This window comes from Psittacula echo (genome assembly GCF_963264785.1).
Source record: "Psittacula echo genome assembly, chromosome: 6".
Taxonomy (NCBI): domain Eukaryota; kingdom Metazoa; phylum Chordata; class Aves; order Psittaciformes; family Psittacidae; genus Psittacula; species Psittacula echo.
Window position 1 is genome coordinate 67,447,765 of NC_137743.1, and position 21,575 is coordinate 67,469,339.

General features: G+C 35.9%; 1 protein-coding gene across 2 annotated transcripts in view; it reads right to left on the reverse strand.

The window, feature by feature from the left end:
• The window catches only part of OLA1 (Obg like ATPase 1), a 102,630-nt gene that overhangs the window by 20,594 nt on the left and 60,461 nt on the right, over positions 1-21,575 (reverse strand). For both annotated transcript variants that reach the window (XM_080620578.1, XM_080620579.1), the window contains 2 exons: positions 19,720-19,800; positions 19,357-19,454 (listed from right to left, as the gene is read on the reverse strand). In XM_080620578.1, the coding sequence (XP_080476704.1) occupies positions 19,357-19,454; positions 19,720-19,800 (179 nt within the window). The remainder of the gene's footprint in view (positions 1-19,356; positions 19,455-19,719; positions 19,801-21,575) is intronic.

Below are 21,575 nucleotides of genomic sequence, written 5' to 3' on the forward strand. Positions count from 1 at the left end.
AAAGTCATTATACTGTGTAGCTACCAACAATAACTGGTTCTGTACTGAATGCAGACAAGGGATTACAGTAATTTAGGGATTACCATATAGTTACAAGGAAGCACTACACTTTGTGAATTCAGAAGGACATAAAGGCTATACAGAAATGCAAAAGGGGGACAAAAAGGTCGCAAATTCATACAAATCAAGTTTCTACATGTTTTGTACAAACCAATGCCTCCACTGGCAAAAGGCATGAAGAACTCAAACACCATATATTCCACTTGGCTGGAGCTAGCCAGCTGACCAGCAGCAACAAACTAGTAGATTGACCATTATGTAAAAAGTCCTCCCAAGACACAAAATACGGTACCTGCTGCTTAGCGCATCACTCAGTGCTTTTTAAACGATGCATGCAAATAGGGAATCACTGTTGTAAGGAAACAAGACTCAAACTCTTGAAAAACTAGACTTCAGAACTCAACTTTTTGGAAAACTCCATGAGTTTTGCTCTTCCAAAATAAAATGTAATCAATGAAATAAAGGTAAAAAGTAGCCCATAATAGCATGTACCAGTATCACCCATGGGCAAAGCTACAGTACTTGTACCACAGCTTGGCAGTAAGTCACTTCAAAATTTGGGCAAGGTACACATTTTTAAAATATCACTAATGAGAACACTGGACTTCAATATCCTAATTGGTCAAATGAAGAGAGTTAAGAACATGGTTACTTAAAAATGGTGTGAAAATTTTAATGGAATTTTCTTACTGGGCATCACAAACAGAATCTAAAAGAGACAGAGGTAAAATCACCAAATCTCCAGGCATGTAAAATGCCTTTAACATAAAGCCATCCCTTGTCCTCCTCCAGTTCATCAGTATCAAGAATTGCTCCAGAGGAAGGGAATCCCATCATCAAAAGTCTTTTTTTTCATCTTCAAGAGCTACCCTGTACTTTGCATGGAGCAAGACAAGATTGGCTGTAAAGGAAAGGGAGCCGTTTGGTACAGCCATGAGTAGACAACCCTTTGGGGCAGGACATGGATTCTGAAATGCATTGTCAACCTTCATTCTGACATTTTCTGACTTCAAATTGTTTCCTCTTACAACATTAAGATACTTAATATAGCTATACATAATTTCCAACTTCCAAAAAAAAGCAATCAATAAACATACCAAATTCTGAACTGAATGTACTCAAATACATACCCATTACACAAACCTATCTTTCAGCTAATGGATCTACAATGAGTATTCACTCTTTAACAGACAAGAAGCTGGGAAGAGGTAAGGTGTTCTGTTATAAGAAGTCACAGATACTTGCTAAGAGCAGAGAAACAAAGAGACATAGTACCTCTGCATTTCATACCATGCTTTGGTAAGGAGAAAAATCTAGTGAGTACAGTCTCTTCTGACCTTTCTTCCTAAAATACGGCCACTTGCCCATCCCTTCCAACAGTTCTTTGCATTCTGCTCAGTCCGGTTTCTTTTCCCAATGTCATTCTCCAGTCTTCAAAGCTTTCCATCCTGGTCCAACAGCTTTTTAGCAAGATGCTTCCAAATGCAAACCTCCCACCTCGTGATTCAATTCACACCTCCCTCCTACCTTGGCTTTTGGTCACTCCCACACTCCTGCTTCCTTTTATCTCACTTGCAGGGTTAACACAACCTGGCCCTGGCCAGGCACCCACTTCCTATTCAGTTTTATTCATTCTTCAACATACAGAGGCAGACACATTTGGATCAGTGGCACTTCAAAATTCCTGTTAGGTCTGCTCAATTCCTAAGTTTAGTAACAGCTATTTCAAAGAAAAATTCTTTAGCTGCTATGTGTCTCACAGTATTTAGCACTACATTACAAATTTACCACTGCATTTTCTTACATTTTGTTTAAAAAATAAATCATACAAATATTGCAATATTAAAATTTGTGTTGTGCAAAAGATCTAATGCATTTTATTGATGCTTCCCACTAGAAACACAATAAAGTAACTATGTAACAGGCTGAAATGAAACAGGCTCAGAAACAAAATGTGGTTTAAAAACCAAAAATGAAAAAAACCTAATTCACTGTATAGTTACTGAAGTACCAGAGACAAAAACAATTCAATAAAGGTAATATATCTTATCAGATGCATAGTGTAATATCTGTTTCAAAGAAATATTCAAGTCCTTTGTTAGAGTCTAGAAAAGCACAGAACATAGAATTGTATTTCTAGTGTCTCCACTTACTAGGTGATATTTTTTATTTACAAAGGCAAAAGAGAAAAAATGAGAACCTAAATAGACCAGACAAACACAGCATCTTTCTTAGAAACAGAAACTTCTCTCGGAAAAAGATGCAGCTGATAGTTTCTCTAGTGCATTCATATAGTTATTGTATGCTGTACTTCTGGTACATACTTGTGGAGCATGCAACAAGAAATGCCAAGAATGCAGGAGACTTAATATGACTTAATATTCCAGACATAGCTGCTCATGTTGCTATTTATCACAAAGAAAACACAACTGCACATTACATATAAATCAGAAAGAGAGTCAATATTTAATGTCTTAATGAAAATAATGCAAAGTCTCAAACTTCAGAGTAATGAGATGCCTAAACTAGAAGTATTTTCCCAGATCTACAGCAGTTATAAAATACTACATAATAATCCTTCCTGGAGAAAGCACTTACTGAATTTGTGCAAAATTTATATAGTTCAATTTTCAGAAAAGCACCACACTACAAATGCATTCCATTCATTCAGAAGCAACCCAGCTTCAGTACTATAGAAGCTGAAGGTACTGCTCAACGCAATGATTCATAGTTTTCCTAATAGAAAGATTCAGCAGTTTTCAGTCGAGACCTTTATTCCCTCTCTGAATAAATGATGCCTGAAATTTTTATTCTTGTTCTAATGGAATTTCAATGGCCTTCACTGCAAATCTACTGGAAATTTTCGCATATTAAGTGGAAAAAATTAAATGATGTTAACCACATTTTAATGTGATTAAGGCTGACAGGGTCATTATTTCTGCTAATCACTCAGTTTAAAAAGCTCAAACAAAACTTTGTAACAGCCAACGTTTTTTCTGCTTTTCCGTATGTCTACTGTAGTTGAGAATTAAAAAAATCACTACAGCATATGAGACAGTGTATCATAAAAAGCATATACCAAGTGTTTTCTGCAACTTGTACATGGATTTCATTATAATTAATATCAAGATTAAAAGGGGGGCATCAATCTTAAAATATGTATACACCTTTACTTCTTTAGTTTTCCTCAATCAAAAGTCAAAATACAAAAAGAGAGTATTTCTTTTCCTGTAGGTCGCATTTACTAGTGAAAAAATGTTTCAGCCTGTCTTTACCATGAACCAAAAGGTATGTGCAATCACTGAACATAATTTCTTAGAAAGTGTCTATCTGGCTCAGCAATACGGAGTTCTGCTTGTTACCAGTTAGCTTGGGGTAAGCTGGAAAATGGGCATTAAAGTGGAACAGAGGCAAAGTGCCATGATGAAGAGCAAACAGTATATAGTTTTCACAGTGGTTTGCATTTCTTCTCATGGACGATCAACAATAGAACAGAAAATTAAGGAGACTGCTGCTGCTCTCAGGTTGAGAGCCATTGCCTTACAGCCAGCCCTGCCTGCTCTTGCTCAAAGGTTTGCACCAACAGCAGCACTGAATCCCAATGGAGCAACTCTCTAGCATCAGTTACAGAGAACACAGAAACCTTGAGAGTGATCAAAGAGGCTGGAAGGACTTAAAATTATAAAAAGCGATGTAAGTTTGTCTCATTCGCACTATCAGAAGAGCAGAGGATGTTGTTTGTGGGATTTACATTTTGTTTCTATCTGGGTTGGAGAAGGCTGGTCAGAAGTTTTGGTTTGGGTTTTTGCAGAAATAGTATTTTCTGTAAAGACCACCACTCTAATGCTTACTGCCTGCTTAATAATTACTACCACCCCCTGTGAATCCTCATTTCTGGAGGACCTGTACCTCTCATGTCATGTTACCTCTGCCCTCACAAACCCAAAATATACAGATGATTAAAAAAAAAAAAAAAAAAAAAGAGGAAATAGGAAAAAAAAGGCATTTCAGCGTCCAAATTTATTTTTCTACTAAGTAACTGTGCTTGTACTTAAGTTACTTTAGAAGAGAATAAAACTGCAGACAGACTGATTCACATTGATCAATCCCATCTGGTTTAATAGATACATTTCAACCTTACTGAATCACTAAAAATAAAAACTGTATTACAGCAGCTTCTTGAATTACAAAAACCATTTTAAAAAACAGTTAACAAGATCATTGCCTTCTTAACCTTGAGGTACATGAAATTTATCTGAAAAATATTTTATTTCCCTCCCATTCCTTGGAAAAGTATCCAATCACATATACAGAAATTTTAGATCTACTTCATGATTATAACAAAAAATGCTGAGAAAAAAGATGGTGATTAATCATACACAAGTCTTTTCATATAAGATTCTACTTCTACCTTCGTATCTAGCATGTACTGCTAACTCTGTATTTCAACAACCAGCAGCTTTTTGTTCTAAGACGACTATTTGCTTCCTGCCTGAAAACCTTCCATAACAAGAAAACATACAAACAAACAAAAAAAATCCAACATCATTAGATCATTTACTGTCAAGGCACAAACTACATCAACACCAATATCATATTACACCTGTAGTTTGTGATGTTCTCAAAAAGAAACATTACTTGTATTGCTGGACTTTCTAGTTTTAGTGTAAAGCCATGCACTAGTGCATCAACTAACAACCTCACTGAATTCTTGTGCTCATCTAAGAAGGGACCCTGCTGAATGTCCTAATGCATCTTATTGTGAATCTTCAGCAAATAAGACTTCATGTATGAGCTCATGATGTGCTTTGCTGCTGGAAAGTCACAGGCTCTGTGGGAAGCTTTTTATCTTCCCAGCAGTCAGTTCTCTGAGAACATCAGTGCAGCTACTGTAGTTACCTGTAGATTACTTGTATTTTCTCACATCTGTGTCCAGCAATCTAAACCATGATGATAAAGGGTCATTAGGTTTTGAGTGAGGAAGGGGATGGACTAGACAATTTGCTCTGATAAGCTCCTTGTTGTGAGCGCCAGTTTAGAATGTGAAATGCGGGATGTTATGCACATTCTCAACTCAAAAACCAGCACTCTCGCAACATCAATTAAAAATCATGCTCAGCCCACCTTGAACTACACGGAGACATCTTACCTGAAATTTTTACAATTAATAGTACTGCAATAAAATAATTCTATCATGGTAAGAAGGACATCAACTGTCTATTAGACACAAAAGAATTCAGGTACAATTACTAAGATAACTGCTGTTTGGAGCACAGCAAAGCAATTTCCCACAGTGGGGCTTACAGTTCAATTTACCAGTTGGGCAAATATTTTGTGCTCTGTAGTGGTCTACAGAGTTAACAGTTACCTGTAACATTTGAGCAGTGTTATACTTGGAGAAAACTTTCTTCAACCTGCACAGGTGTTTCTGCTTTATCTGTTCCCATGAATACACATTTTTTTTCAACCCTGTCCTAGGAACTATTCTAAGGCTTTTCAATTAGTATTAAAGGCAAACATATGAAAGAGCCAATGGCTCTTTTCTCACATTCCATGCTACTCACAATGAGGTCTTGTAAGTTATAGGCTACTTGGAAGAAGGATGAGAATAAGCACAATGTCACCTATAAAATTATGTTAGTCCTCAAGAAATTTGGCAGGCTGGTAATAGGCTACTTTTCCTTACACGGTATTCTTAATTCAGTAAAATAATAATAATAAAAAACCCCACAAGTTACACTATACTATCACAAATGGAGAGACACATACACGCAAATGGAAGAAGGCTGCATTTTCACATGCCACAAAACCAGATTATGCTATGAACCCAGCATACAGTGAGGAAGTTCCACAGACATGCTCAGTGATCAAGCTGTAAGAATACTTTAAAATATCTACAGTGAAATTTTGTGTTAAACACCAGAGAGTATCATGGTATTATGTGAGGCAATAGACAAATATGTGGAAAGACAAAGGAGCCAATTGAGTATTTTTTGGTCAACATACAAATTCAGAGATTTAAGAGATGGAAAAATATAACTACACTTCCCTATTCTCAAAATTAAAGATTAAAATAATTACCATTCAAACACTAACTCATCAGCTTATACAGCCCAAAAGGCTTTTTCTTCATTGCCCTTGCAGAGATGATGATATCCTGCTATATTGCTTCTGAGTCTTAATTTCAAGTCAGTGAAGAAAAACAGAAGACTGATATTTTACACAAAAAAATTAGGTCTATTTCCAAGGTAGGGTAATAATAACAATGCATGTCCATAATGGATTTTCAACCAAAATTCAAAGACAGAATTTGAAAAAGAGCTTTTAAATTTTATCAGTTATTTTCATTTTATACACATACATCTCCTGGTTCTGACTTCGGCAAGAGGACTAGCTACATACACTTGTATTTTTTTTTTTACTTCTTTTTATTACTACATGTCCTTTAATGAAAATGCAACACTTTGAGAACTAACATTAACAGTCTGCATCATCAGAGAAAATGAATCCTTAATAATTATTCATACACCAAGTAACTGTAAACCCAAATCATTTCAGAAGACCTGAATGTGTCAAGAACTTTGACAATTATGACTGGAGCCAGGAAACTGTAGCACTGCAGAATTTCTTATGAATTTTTCTAGTTACTTTTTATAAATGCTGTCCTAGATGACAGCTTAATGTGTACCACATGCAATATTTATTCTTCTTCAGTGTCAGACTGTCTAGCCATCCAAGGGAATACAAAGAATGTCACTTATTAGGATAAAAGCACAAGGAAGGTAATCAAGGACATATGTAACATCAGCCAATCATGCCCTATTTCAACATCCTATTCCATTCATAACAGTTCAACAATTATTTGCTTACTGATAACTTGCTTTCAGGCTGTTTGTGTTCCCCATAATGGTGGTTTGCATTTATTTTGCTCTTTAGAATTGGACACTTGCTGTGCCATGCATGTTTGTCAAAACTTTGTATCTTCTGTCAGAAATACCTTTAGCATATCAAATCATTTCTGTTTGTCAGAAATCACTAACAGAAAATCCAGCTACCGTCTATGTCAATAGGGTACTAACATAACTAAAAATCATGAACAAAGGGCTATCACACAACCACACACCACTGCAACACAGGCAGCTAAAACCACATTTCTGTTTAATACACTGAGCATATAGCTGTATCTTCAAGGAAAACCAAATACAGAAATCAGCCTTTGACCATAATGGAAAATATTTCAGAAATATACTGTGTAAGCACAAAGATATTAACCTTGGGTTTTAAGCTTAAATAGCTAAATTCCTTGCTAGTCCTCCATGTCTCTTTACCATATTTTATTTATTATTTTACCAAATGCCCAGAAAGAATGCTTGCAGACATCATTATCTGCTGATTCCAATCCATCTGATGGATCAAGTTATGAAAATGCATTAATTCACAAAGACAAGTAGAGACAGGCAGATAGAGGGAGCCAAAGACAAACATTTACCCTCCATAAAGTTATTTTTAAATAATAATAATTATAATTTAAAAAATCCTCAGGGAAACTGAACATGCATGCACATGCACGCACACTTCATTCATCTGAATATCCTGGGACACAAAGATTTTATTAAATGAAAACAGGTATGGATTTAATGAGCCTCTGAAATAAAACATAAGCTGGAAGAACCATCACATGTTTTAGATTGACAACATTGTGCATGTTTTCAATGTATTAGGTGCAAGATTTTCTTCTCTCTTTTCAATAAAAGCCATTTGTTTGGATTTAAATACATCTTCACTTCAGAATTGTAACACTGTGCCAATGCATGAAGACAAGAGTGAGACTTTATGATATACAGTGAATCTGATTGATGTATTTTCATTGTTCAAGTCAATGAAGTACAAAATCAGCACACACACTTGCTCTCTTTCAAATATTTATCTTCTAAACATCTCTTAAGGCTTTAGAAACTACTGCCAGAGCATAGTAAATCCCAAACATTGTTTTATTCAACTTCTCTCCAAATTAACAATAATTAAGGGTCAAGCATTGGTAATGAAGGATAAGAAGATACCCACACCAAACATCCCATTTGACAGTTCTTCCATTAAACATACATAACCTAGGGACTTTTCTCTCTAATTTAAATATGAAGAAGCACCTATTCCTGGTTTCAAAATAAGGATACATAGTTCTACGCATTGTAAAACTAGTTACTATCAACATTTGAACATTAGTCATTAGTATTAGTCATTAGAAGAAACTCAAGTTGCGAAAATAAAATACTCTGCCAAAACTTTAGAGCATAATCTAATCCTTCTTGGGCAAAACAAGCAGTTAAATGAAAACATATTTCTGTATACTTAATACATAAAATTGAGCTGTAAATAACCACAAAAATAAAAGAAAAAATAACATGCATCAGATTTACAAAATAATCAATGAAAAAACGTCTGTCAATTATGAAACAAAGAATTTACTTCAGAGCAAAAGTAAACTTGAAAAAATGGGTGCCCAAGCCATAGCAGTCTATATTTCCAATTACAAAAAAGAATCTTCCTTCTTAAACATTATTTTTCTGTTCATAACAAATGATTTTCCTATTGGTTGATGTTCCCATTTACCCCCCATTCATAAGAAACAGAACAATAATCCATAAAATATTCCCTCACAGAATGGAGATGCTGCAGACCATTCATGAACAATTTCAATATAACAATTGTTCCCAGACCCCATAAATATCTCAAATACAAACTGCAGTGAGATAAAGAATGATAGATGAAATAAAATTAACTTCAACTATGAGAACGTAAAGAGATTAACAGAACTCCACAGCATGTGATAGCAAGAAATACTTCAAGACAGGATCTAGACAGACAAATTCAATAAGCAGAATTTTTCAGGTACATACATATACTTGTTTGCAAATCAGATACACCAGTACTAACAGGTTATGGAAGGAAAGATACCTACTAATTTGGACAATGTTTAAAAGGTACTGTTATAGTGATACTGATTGCAATGTCCAATCCAAATTTCTGCATACAGATGTTTTTGCAAAAGCAATACAAGTAATTCTCTTGTTATTTCAGAATAAAACTCAGTATTATTAGAGGGGTTTTGCTCAAAAAAACCCCGAACCAACCCCAAAATGAAAGCTCATCTGACAGCTCTTGCGCTGAGGTGTCTACCGTAAGAATGAAAGACTGTCTTTCCTCTCAAAAACTACCAGTTACAAGCAGCAAGGAGGCATCAGATCCTAACACAGAGAAGGAGCTACGCACATTGCTGGCATTGCACCAAGTGAGACCACAGCCACTCACCTCTCTAAAGTCATTCAACAGCCTTCCTCTCCATCTTCTAAATTCTCAATAGGACTCACACAAAAATAACTGGTGGTTTTCAACAGCCATGTTAGATATAATAATGACCCAAGAGATGTTGAAAGCTGGGGACACATACCCGTAATCCCTATTTTCCTCTTGATTTAAAAAAGTAAATTACTTGCTTTATGGGCTATGCACAACTTCTGTTTCCATGTTGTCTAGCTGAGAAAAACAGGCTAACAACGCTCATTCATTCTGAAAAGTACAGATCTTAATAATTTCAGAAGTAATAATAACTCAATATACAATAACTTAATAAATAACTACTATTAAAAACAACATCTTGCATGATTCTCCATTACCTGATTTGTAAAGCAAAAAAGGGCAAAACCCCCCTTTATTAAAAAAAATATTTATAATAAACCTACTTTTGAGGGTAAGACCTACTCATCAATGGAAAAAATTCAGGCTATTCTTTAAGCTCATAAACCAAACTTTGCCATATGCAGATTAGTCTCTACTTCTCTTTCCCTGTCAAATTTCTCCTGAGGTTCAAATATGCAGAAAAAGGTAACTTGATTCAGTCACAGCATTTAGCAGATAGCATTTTAACTGCAATGAGGGAAGCGTAACTGGACCTCTGTAACTTGCATCACAAAGGAGATACAAAATATTTTTATAAGTCAACAGTAAACGGAAAAAGCAGCACAACTCATCTTCTCCAAGTAGATTTAGACACTCATTTTCAATCAAAGAATAATCTTTATCCCTGGGAAATCTGAGTAGACTATTTAGACTATTTCACCTTATTTCCTTTCTCTCAACAACATTATTACATCCAAAAATCACTGCAGAGGGTGGCTGTGCCTGTAATATGCACAACACAAAAGAGTAAGGAAATAAGTGTTCTACTTCTTCATTAGCAATGATGTTTCTCATCAGGGACTCAAATTATGAAAGAGATTTTGACATGAATATCTACAGGCTTACATGCACAGTCAAACTGCTTTACTCTAAAACAAGCAAGAAAGTACTACTGAACTATTTGTCACTGGAAGAAGGATTTTAAATCTGCATTTGAGGTAATTATATTGCAGAGAGACGACAGGACTGGTATGGTGGTTAGTACCCTGGTCTCTTGCAAAATCCCTGTGGACCTGTTGATGTGGTTGCACTGATGATGCTCAGAACTAACAACCCTAGGCCGTGGCAGGGGGGGTTGGAAGTAGATGATCTTTAAGGTCACTTCCAACCCAAACCATTCTATGAATTCTATGAATGGAACACTGCAAATCGCAGAACCTGGTCCTTAGTATAAAAGCTGGGTTCTTAAGTTGCTTAGCCTTCCCCTTTCTTCTGTTCTGTGACAAAGACAAGCGAGATAAATGTTTCTCCTTCACTTTTTCCACTTCCATGTTTAAGACTTAACTGACTCAGAGTACTATCAGAGATGCTTATTCTCCTAAATAGAAGTTAGACTGAATCTAAAAACATAAGCCATAAAAAGCAAGGTGAGAAACTCTGAAGCTAAAAATCTCATTTCAGAGTATCAAAAAAGATATCAAACTACTGAAAATTCCCAAACTCACTGCCAGTAAAGCTACATAAAACTAGACATTGTCAAAAGCTATGCTCTGACATACAGTAAACAAGAGGGAAGCATTGTAAAGAATTAATTCAAAGAACTAGAAATCTGCATTCAGGCAAGCAAGCAGCACATTGCTGAGCCAGCTAAGTCTGCAAGAGCAGCATTCAGTGAAGGATCACAACTACATACAACATACACTTACATATCACTTCAAGCAGATTTGGAAAGCCTTTGAAAAAGAGGACTGACAGAATACATAGTTTCTTTCCAGATGATTATCAATATTATATTGGGTAACTTGATTTTAAAGTAGAGAACATTTCCCAAAGAGATTTTGTCTATGATTTCACCAGCACCAACATTTTTAGGGAAATAGTTAAGGAAAACTGAGGCACAAAGCATAAGCTTCCCAAGAGTGGAAACTAAGTAGCAGAAAATTGAAGTAAGCCCTTTACACACCATACTGGGAAGAAAGAAGAGCATAGTGTCTGCTGTCTGCTGTCTCCATATCCACCACGTAGTAACAAAATCTACACTGAGACCTATCTCTGCATCTCAGGTTTCTGTGCAGTTTAAGCATTCTTCTGGTTTATGAGGTTTGAAAAGGATGTTGTACCTCACAGAGTCAGGAACATGTCACAACGTAATGATTCTGCAACAAAGTTTACATCACTGTTTTTGACCATTTTTCTGTGGAAGTGCCTCTCCTGTTATCTATACACTGAATGCATCAAAGTTGTGTAACTGATCTGAAATCTAGTGACACATTATTCTTTCCCCAGTACTATATGTCTTAAGTAGCATGTGCTCATAAAGGTGCCAACAATATTTATTGAGAAGTCCCAATTCCAATGAAGATCAGTAAGAAATAAAGTTTCTGAAGTGTTCAGACAATACATACAACCAAAGAACCCCCTTCTTACCCTGGCACAGGTTTGAGTAACTTTGTAAGTAGTTACATCTTTGCTTTTTGAAAGCTAGCATCTACTGGTTTAGATTTTGCCTGTGAGAATCCAAGTGTCTAAATAAAATACCACACAAATTGCTTGATTCTCCAAACTGCCATGGCAGACTAAAATAAAGTATTGCTAACAGATAGCAATTCATAAAACTACACAAGCCAGCTATAAAAGTGGTGGAGCATCTGAACTCAAAGCTGCGGTTGTTCAGTGCTACAACTGCACCCACAGAATTGTGTATAAACAGCCCAGAAATTATGGTGATGACAGCCAAAAAAAAAATAAAAACACCAAGAAGAGCATCTGGAGAGAGACGAAGAAAAGGAACAGAAGATAGGAAGCAAAACTGAGTTGTTCAAAAGGGGGTTTGGTATGACATGCAGCTGGTAAGACAGGGATCATACACACAGCAATGAAGCTCAAAAGTTACTTATAGCTGCTTTCACTCAGCACAGCTTTACTGATACGAAGTGTTACTACATAGCTCTTTTGCGTTACTCTGATAGTATAATCAGCTTGATGCACATGGATGCTCTCAGAGAACATAAGAGGCTCGCTGGGGTATAGCTGTGTTGGGCTGGTGCTTGGTGTTGTGGTATGCTGGGCTGTCATGTATCACTCACAACACTGCAGAAACTGTTCCTCATTACTTTCATCATTCTGCTCTCTACAGTCTGCAGGCTTTGATGAGTTGTAAGAATAGCTTGGAGCTATCTTTATCTGCCCAGGACAGGCCTTCCCAAAACCAGGAGGTTCCCTTCTACCACCATCCCCCTTTTTACCAGTTTCAGGACTCAGTAGGTAAATTACTGAGGCTTTATTTCCTGCCTTCGTACCCTACACTTTAGCTATTTTTAAGTGCCATGTTGCAACCAGGTGGACTGAATCTTTTAAAAACAGCTTCACTATATAGCACTGCTATATGTATTTGAAAACTTTTATCCTTGTAATGCTTAGGAGCCAAGACTTCACATTTGGCACAAAGCGAATTCAGTATCAGAGATACCTGTGTGCAAGCCCATGCAAATGAGAAATTCATGTCCTCAGCAGCAAAACTGCTTAAATTTAACACTGAAGAGTCTCAGCAATTTACTCTCTTTCTATAATCCACAGCACCCGTGTGCATGTGGAGCACTGGAGTGAAGCTGGGCTTCTCCTGGAAGGTATTTTTGTCTCTGGGATGAGGTTACATACCACAGCTGAAAGCAAGATCCCATCTTCCCCATGCTTAGAGACATGTCCTCCACACCTGCTGTTACCCAAACAATATGCATTCACATTCAAACAGATGGGGGACTCCAGAAGGGGAGGCAAAAGAAAGCAAAGCAAAGCAGGAAGTCTGGTGAAAGAAATCATCCAGATCGAAGGTCTGGACTGGAACTAAGCCAGCAAGAATGGGATAAAACCAGGGATAAGAGAGAGACAATTTGGAAAAGACTCACGGAGAACACATCAGCTAGGAAAAAGGTGGAGAAGAAAGTTTGGGATAGACACAACTGAATGAAAATCACTGGAATTGGTTAAGACAGAGTACTACATGAAGCCAACTGGCAATGTCAGACAAAGGTACTGGAAAGAAAAGAGACTGCTATTAGGTTGATAGATGATAAATTAATTTGCATTCATTAATTTGTATAAGACACAATAACTGTTTATTAAATAGCGTGCACTATCCCCTACTACAGTAGGTAAGTTCTCTATGGAAAACATATGCCATCCTCTAGTTAAAACAACCTGAACTGTACAGTACCCTCAATCAGGCTTATGATGCCATAGGAAGCCTGAATTCTGGATCTTGTTAACTTTGAGTATCTGACTTCACAACTTGTTCGTGCAAAATTCTGTTTATACACAGATAATATATTTTAATATTTATTAAAAACATTTCAGTTGTAAGGCAGCGGCAAGAAACACAACATATTTTAAAAAATATAATTTTCCAAATCTGTCAGCATGGAAGACAGCATTAAAATCATTAAGCAGCTATGTCAAGAAAACATCTCAATACCACAATGGCATTACAACTTATAATTATGATTTAAAGAATCCTACATCAAATACACTCTCAAATATATTTACAAAATTTATCTGCCTAAATATCCAATGGCTGTGTGACCCATAGTATACTTAAATATACACTTAATGTAATTCAGAAAATAAATGTAATTCATAAGCTGCATTCTGCTCTCACGTAGGTATCTTGCTACATGACTAATACCCTGTATTTGCAAATAACTTGTTTGCTCTAAGTGATGTAATTCTGTGTCTCTGCAGAGGTCCATTAACAGCAGCATCCCTCTTTTTAGAAGAGGGGTGACTTTTAGGTATTTGGTCCAAATAAGGATTTTTTTGTTTTAGCAAAATTTGCAAAGTTCATCTATTTCAGACAGCATCTGAAAAGGGCTGAAACTTGGACAATGCAAGGAGCTGTGTTTCTGTGCGACTAAGATGGAGATGTTTCACACTTTCATTGAGTCACTGTATTTCTAGTTGTAATTGAGATGTATCTGGCCTGCAGCTGTTCCTTCACTTATTTCCTGTGATTTTATTTACTATGATTCTTAAATACACATCTCCTTATACTACTTGTTAAGTCATCTTTTGCTTCAAGGTGTATTAAATTCATATTAGCATTTCCATTAACCTTTGCTTTTAAAATGTTTTCTTAAAAGTTCTCAAACCAAAATGCAGGTAAAATGTAAGGAAGAACTTCCAATCTTTTTTGTTTTTTCTTAAATAGAGATGAAATATGTATTGCGAACCAATTTAAGAAGAGTCTGCACAAAAATAGTATCTCCAGGACTTTTCTAAAATCAGAAATAAATTAAGGGTGGAAGGAGAGGTTTGGAAGCAGAGGGGCTTTTTGCTGTTGAGCTTTTTGGTGAACTGAAGCCATGAAAACCTTCTGGATAGAGGATATTCTCTTACCATCCTCTTGTTCTAACAGCACATGGCATCGCCTTGGTCTTTTGCTCAGACGGTAAACACACAACTGCTAGATCTATTTTACCACTGGGCATGTACCTACAGAAATACAACCAAGAACACCAGATAATAACTTACTTTCCTAACTAAAGTGAAAGACTGAGTGAAGCAGATTAATTCATACTCAAGCCTATTGAGTCTTCCTTGTACTTTACCCTTGATATTTCTTTCTTCATGTCAAATTTCCCCCCCACCTCCCTTTTTTTTTTTTTTTTTTTTTTAATATTTGGAACATCTGAAGCAATATGGAAAAGATGACTAGAAAAGGATTATTCCCCCTCATACTACAAGATCTAAGGAGCATCAAATGAAATTATGATGTGGCAGACCCAAAACAAGCATAAGGAAGTACTTCTCCATATAGCACATAGTTAAACTATGGAAATCACGGCTCCAGGATATTGGGATGCCAAAAGTATACTTGGGTTCAAAAGGTCAATGGCTAAATTCATAGAATAAAAATCAGTCAAAAATTATTAACCACAAGTATATTGTATCTAGCATAGTCAGTTCTACAATAACAGATTGCAAGAAGCTGGATGCATACGCTCTCTTTGCGTAATCTGTTCCTATAATCTTCCCTGGACATCTGTTAGTGGCCTGTCAGAAACATGATACCAGAAAAGACAGACCTTTCATCTGACCTAATTATGCCTCTTCTGTTAGAAAATGCTATAAAAATTAACAGGGAAAAGGTTACTTATTATAGCATACATGCCACATTTTTAAATACACAGGAGTAAGATACTTCAAAAGGTACCCTGTCCCATCAACACTCAACTTATTTTTGTTAACAGAATGTCTACCATAACATTTTGAGAAACAACCCCTTTGAAAGTAATGTTCACACACATTTGGGTACTCAAAAAGCCTGAGTTATATTGGAGAAAACAATGCTTAAAAAAACTGTAACAAGTTTCAGACAACTTAGTTATGATCTTACAGATACTAGAAAAACTTTAGCAGCATAATCAGCTCTTTGAATGACAGTCTGCATAGGATGAAAACATTCACTACTTTAGACCTGAGAAGCTGAGTTAAAAGATCAACCTATGTAGTTTTGATACATTCAGTATTCCTGATGCTCACTGCCAAGAGTAAGTCCAAGATACTGAACCAAACTATGCCAAGCATAGTCCACTACATTTGCTCTTTAATTAGCTCAATATATTTCATAATTGGAATCCATATTATGACCTGCTAAAAGCACCCTCTCTAGCAAGACCAAAATGTAAACCTCTAGTTAGGTGAAGGGCTGATAAATCTCATGTCCTGGATTTATCTGACATCCTGTGACTCAGAAAGCAGTTTTAACAGAAAATTAATAGGCTTATTTAGAATACTTTCATGGTAAAACTCAAACACATGTATACCATGTTAAGGTATTAGATCCATATAAAAACCATTAGGAATTATTAAAAGAAGGGCTTAAGTATTCATTTAGAGCACAGCAATATGCAGTAAGAATGGTTTCAGTGGATTCCCCCATACAACATCATGATTACTGTCATCTGATCATAACACAAGTGCGACTAACACAGCTGCCATGTCAGCTTCTCTTCAGGGGCTAGGTCTTAATCATAAATCAACTGAATGACTAATTCAACATTGTTAAAACCAGCAAGTAACTGCTTGGAGCCATTCCAGTTTTTACATCTTTCAAAAGGTCAATACACCTACTCAAACACACAATAGTCCTATCTTTCACAGTGTTTTCTTCTTTTCTTGGATTGAAAAATAACATGTTAGCACTTAAATGTAAGTGTGTTTTAACTAACAATTAAAATGTTCATTAATTCTGAAAAGAGTGACCCAGTAAAACAAAGACAATTTTAGTTTTCTTCTCTACATGCAATCAAAAAGCCCCTCCTCTCCTTTGCTGCTTTAAACACTTCTATAGTTATAGAAGTCTTATGAAAACATTTTACTGCTGAGCGTTTCCTGCATTAACCTTACTTTTGTTATAGCAATATTAAGAATTAAGCTCAGAAATAAACTTCTTCAACTTGAATGACTAGTTTAAATGTGGCTTGCATTTCAAATATGAACCTCTACCCCTCAAAATAATAACAAAAATCACAAAGTAAGTGGCATCTAACAGTAAAATATATTCTAATCATTTACATCTGCTTGCACCACACAAATGACAAAAGCCTACCGTTAGCATCCTTCATAGAAAACATTTATTCTGCTCTTAAATATAAAAGCTATGTTGCATAAACAGAGGATTTAAAGCTGTGGCAGAGTGGCTGAATGAAAGAAAATGGCAATCTTTCTGGTTCTAGTAGATGCCTTTCCCCATCACACAATGTTTCCCACTCATAAATACATGACAAATACTTCCTCAATCATTTTTTACGAGCAGGGATGCACAGGGGGTAGTCAATGGCTAGCTTGAGGGAAAATAGGAACAGCAGGAGGCAGAAACTGTACTGAAAATGGCTATGTGGTAAATTCTCTTCTGGAACATCACTCAGCTACCCAGGCTTTGATCTTTCAGCTACAATTACACTCATATCCATGAGATCTGGGTATACTTTTTAAAAACTAAATCATTAATTGTAATAGAAACAGTTAAACCATTTCACTATATGACTTCTCAACTCAAACATCTGATTTTCTACAAATTAAAAATTGCAATTTAAACAAAGATTTGCTTTCAATTGGGTTTAACTATGTCATCATTACAACTAGTCTCACAAAAAACATGGGGTGACTGGCGACAGCTAAATCACAGACTGGCGTCTCCTAAGTAGTCTGTCTACCATTAGGGTCTGGGAAATGGTATTTACTGTACAATTAGAGCCAGTGAACTCTACCTGTAATCATCAAAATACAGGTGCGAGGATCCTTTTTTTGGACAGGGAAACCGACTCATCCATTTTCACATAAACTTCCTTGTCTGTAGTTGTCGTGTTATAGCAAACCTTAGGAAACCTCAAGATTTGTACTTGGAAAAAAATACCACCTGACAATAACAGCAAATACTACTGTCCTGATTTTAAAGACTTTTCTTGGGTAGAACCACTTTCAATGTTTAAATCATCCTACCCAAAAAATATTCAAAGATGGAGCAAATTTATTTAAAATTATACAATTTGGCTAAATATGAAAAACTTACATTATTACACTGATGATCAAGTTTATTTCAACGTCTGTGTTTTAGGCTGAGAGGGTTTGCTATTAAATAGGTTAAATTTTGTTCTTTAATACTAACACAAAATGTCTTGGAGTATCAAAAGGACAGTTTTAGTTGCAGTAATTTCACAGAATTTATTCTAATGATTTATTGGAGTTAACCATCTGACATTAATTATTGTTTTGGCTTCCAGTCTATGAATGTTTATTTTTCAGTTTAAAGCCTTCTCACTCTTTGATATCATATGGAAATGAGAATTTTTAATGGAAAATTGAAACCATGTGCATCTAAGTACTTAATGAAGTACAGGGAGAAACAGAGGGTGTACTTTAGGAGAATTCAGATATTCCGCTTTAGATACTTTTGATTTGTTTGGATGAGTTACACGCATATATCTGTTCACAAACATACATTTATACATTTTCAAAGTATCTCACAAGTACAGTGCTTAAAGATCTGAATACTAAGAAAAGGTATGTTGTTTTCTTGTTGGTTTTTTGTTTGTTTTTTGTTTAACTAAATGCATGGCTCTAGACTCTTCTTCATCATACACTAATCTGTTCCCTCCTCCACAAATCAAATACTTGTACCATCTAGAGTTTCCAGTGACAAGCTAAATGCTGTACTTCTCAACAGCGGATTCCCACCATATGTCTACCATGTTGGGACTGGATCTTCATCCAGTTCGCTGAATGTCTGATAGGTTGATTTTGTAACCATCATGTACTTAAGTCATAATATTGATGTCAGAAGTACTTGACTAAAACCTGTGCTGTTCATGGCATTAAAGCCCATCAAAACAGGCCTGTAAACCATAAGTAAAGTGCAAGCAGTGGCAAGGAAGCCAGGCACCCAACTGCAAACAGACGAGTACTGTTAAAATGTGCAATGTTGCCACAGTTTGAAAGATCTCTCTGCGGCTTGCATAGCTTTAGTTCTTTGGCATTCAATTCATTCCTTTGGAATGAAAGAGATGCTGTTCAGATAATCAGCATTACATAATATGGTAAAGCCATATGTTTATTTAAACCAGTACTTCTAAATCAAATCTATTTTCTTCACAGTTAATGGATGCATGCAAAAACGTAAGGAAGGAAAGCATATTCTTTTCTATTCTGCACTTCCATTCGGGGTTTCGCATTGCACTTAAGCACCATGCCAGTGGGAGCACAAAAAGTAACAAAAGTGCAACATTAGTTTTCATTCCCATTTTAATTAATATCCTTGGTGATTTTAATTGCAAGGAATCACTCACCATTGAAAAAATGTGAAATAGAAACATAAATTTAGATATATAACCTGAACACACTCACCACTTGTTTTTCTTCCTTATGTAGTCTTTTTCGGAGAGGTTAACCAAGTAGATCATAGGTTTTGATGTGAAAAACAAATGTTTGTTCAAAACATCAATCTAGAAGTGAAAACATAGGAGGAGAATTTTAAGAATAAGTTGTACCAACTTGAATTAATTTTATGACCATTTTCCTCACAGCATGTCTGAAAAGGCAACAGAATTAAAGCATAATCTATAGACCACTGACAAACACAGAATCAGCTGACAAATTTAACATTCACTGTACTATGAATATGAAATTTAAAAAAAACAAAACAACTTTTTAAAAGACAGTAACAGGTAGCAAAATTAGTCAATGCATGGGATAATATTTACAGCCTACCTCTTTGTCATTCCAATCATGATAGAAGCGGACAGCTTTCTTTTCATCTATTACCCATGTCCTGATTTTGCACATTACATCCTATGCAAGATCAAGAAAAAACAAAGTCAAAAACTCTGCTGGATATCAGGCCATTCTCTTCCATATATAAGGCATGTATATATTAAGAATGAAAACACACACACAAGTTTAAAATAAGGATATACCTTTTAAAAACAAATGTTTACTCTCCCAGGAAAATAGAAATTGCTGCTTTATGTCTCTAAAGAGCAATATCGATTATTAAAAGTGACATAAATCCTACAATTAGGAAGTCAAATGCACAACGCTCAAGGATCATCTCTTGCCATCACAAAAATTAGCAGAGCTCATAAAATCTATGTAAAAATCAGTACATTTTAGATTGCTTTTCAAACTCAGTAAGACGCGACATTTCAGCATCCAGCGGGAGAGACCACGGACAATATAAACATGCCATTAAGAAAAGGGAATAGGTGGGAAAAAACACAGCAAATATCTTTTTTTTTAAATTGTGAGCAAAAGAAATTGAGCCTATTATTGATGATCCACCCTTCAAGAAATTAATTCAAATGGCCAAAGCCCTTTTTATTCCACATTAATTTTTCGCCAACACCTTCTCCCTCCCCCCCAAAATGAAACCTGCCAAAGCCTCCATTACACAATGGCAAGAGCCTTGCACTGGTGACCTCCAACCAGCTGCATTCACTTTCAGAACATCTCTCTCGGCAGGAAATCTAAAGGCCTTTTAGTTAGCAAGCTAGTGTGCATTCAGAAGGAGTAACTGCAGGAAGAGCCCAATGTGCTTTGTTTCTCTGGCCTTTCTTCACAGAAAGATTAATCATCTGTGAAATGGAAACGGCAAACAGCAAGTGACACAAACTGAACCCTTCAAGCCTTTCCTCATCAGTTTTGTGGTCGTGAATCCGAAAGCTGCGTGTGGCACGGTTCTCCTTACAGGCAGGTGTTAATAAAAGGCTCTTGGGTCTGAAAGGTCAAACTCGGCTCTTCTAGGACTAGTACATTTTAGAGTTGCCTATTTTTTGTTGTAGATAATTTATGATCATGCTTTAAATAATGCATTTGTCAGGTTATAATTGATGCAACTGAGAATTAAGATCCTTAAAATACAAGGAAACATTCCCTAAGCCATTGAGAGAACAATATTTTTTGCGCTTAACACTGTGTGGTTGAAGTACATTTATAAACAACCACAAATAACATCAGTATTTACTAAAGTCTTTTCTAGTCTTGCAATTGCTTTAGTAAAGAAGAAGAAAAAAAAAAGAAAAGTCAAAAAAAAAAAAAAGAAAAAGCTCTTCTAAATCTTCAGATCCTGATTTGAAACCCTCCAGGAACAGGACTCCCCACAGATTTTAACAAGGAAGGGGCAAGCTAAAACTTTTAATGAAATCTAACATGCTCTGCCTAAGAATAATCACTTTTACTCTCCTATAACTGAATTTCACTCATAAATGTTTAAAAGTGGCTAATATAACACCATTTCCTACAAGGAGAAGATCAAAGTGCTATATTACAAATGCATTATGATTAAAAAAGCACTGTGCAGCTTTGCTATTAACTGTTCTTTAAACCCTAAAAGGCTTCCCATAGATCTCACTTGGCACTGCATATACAACCTTTGACAAGTAATGTAGACCATTTTTATTCATTGCCTAAAATTGTAGGCAATTATGTGCGTCACACTGGCCACCTGCAAATTCTGAATGCCTGCTCCAGTTGTCAGAGCAAAAAACTAATGTCGGAGGGGATTAATCTAGGGGGAGAGAGTCCTCTTTAATGGCTCCAGCAGGTGAAATGGCCCAGCTGGTTACTAT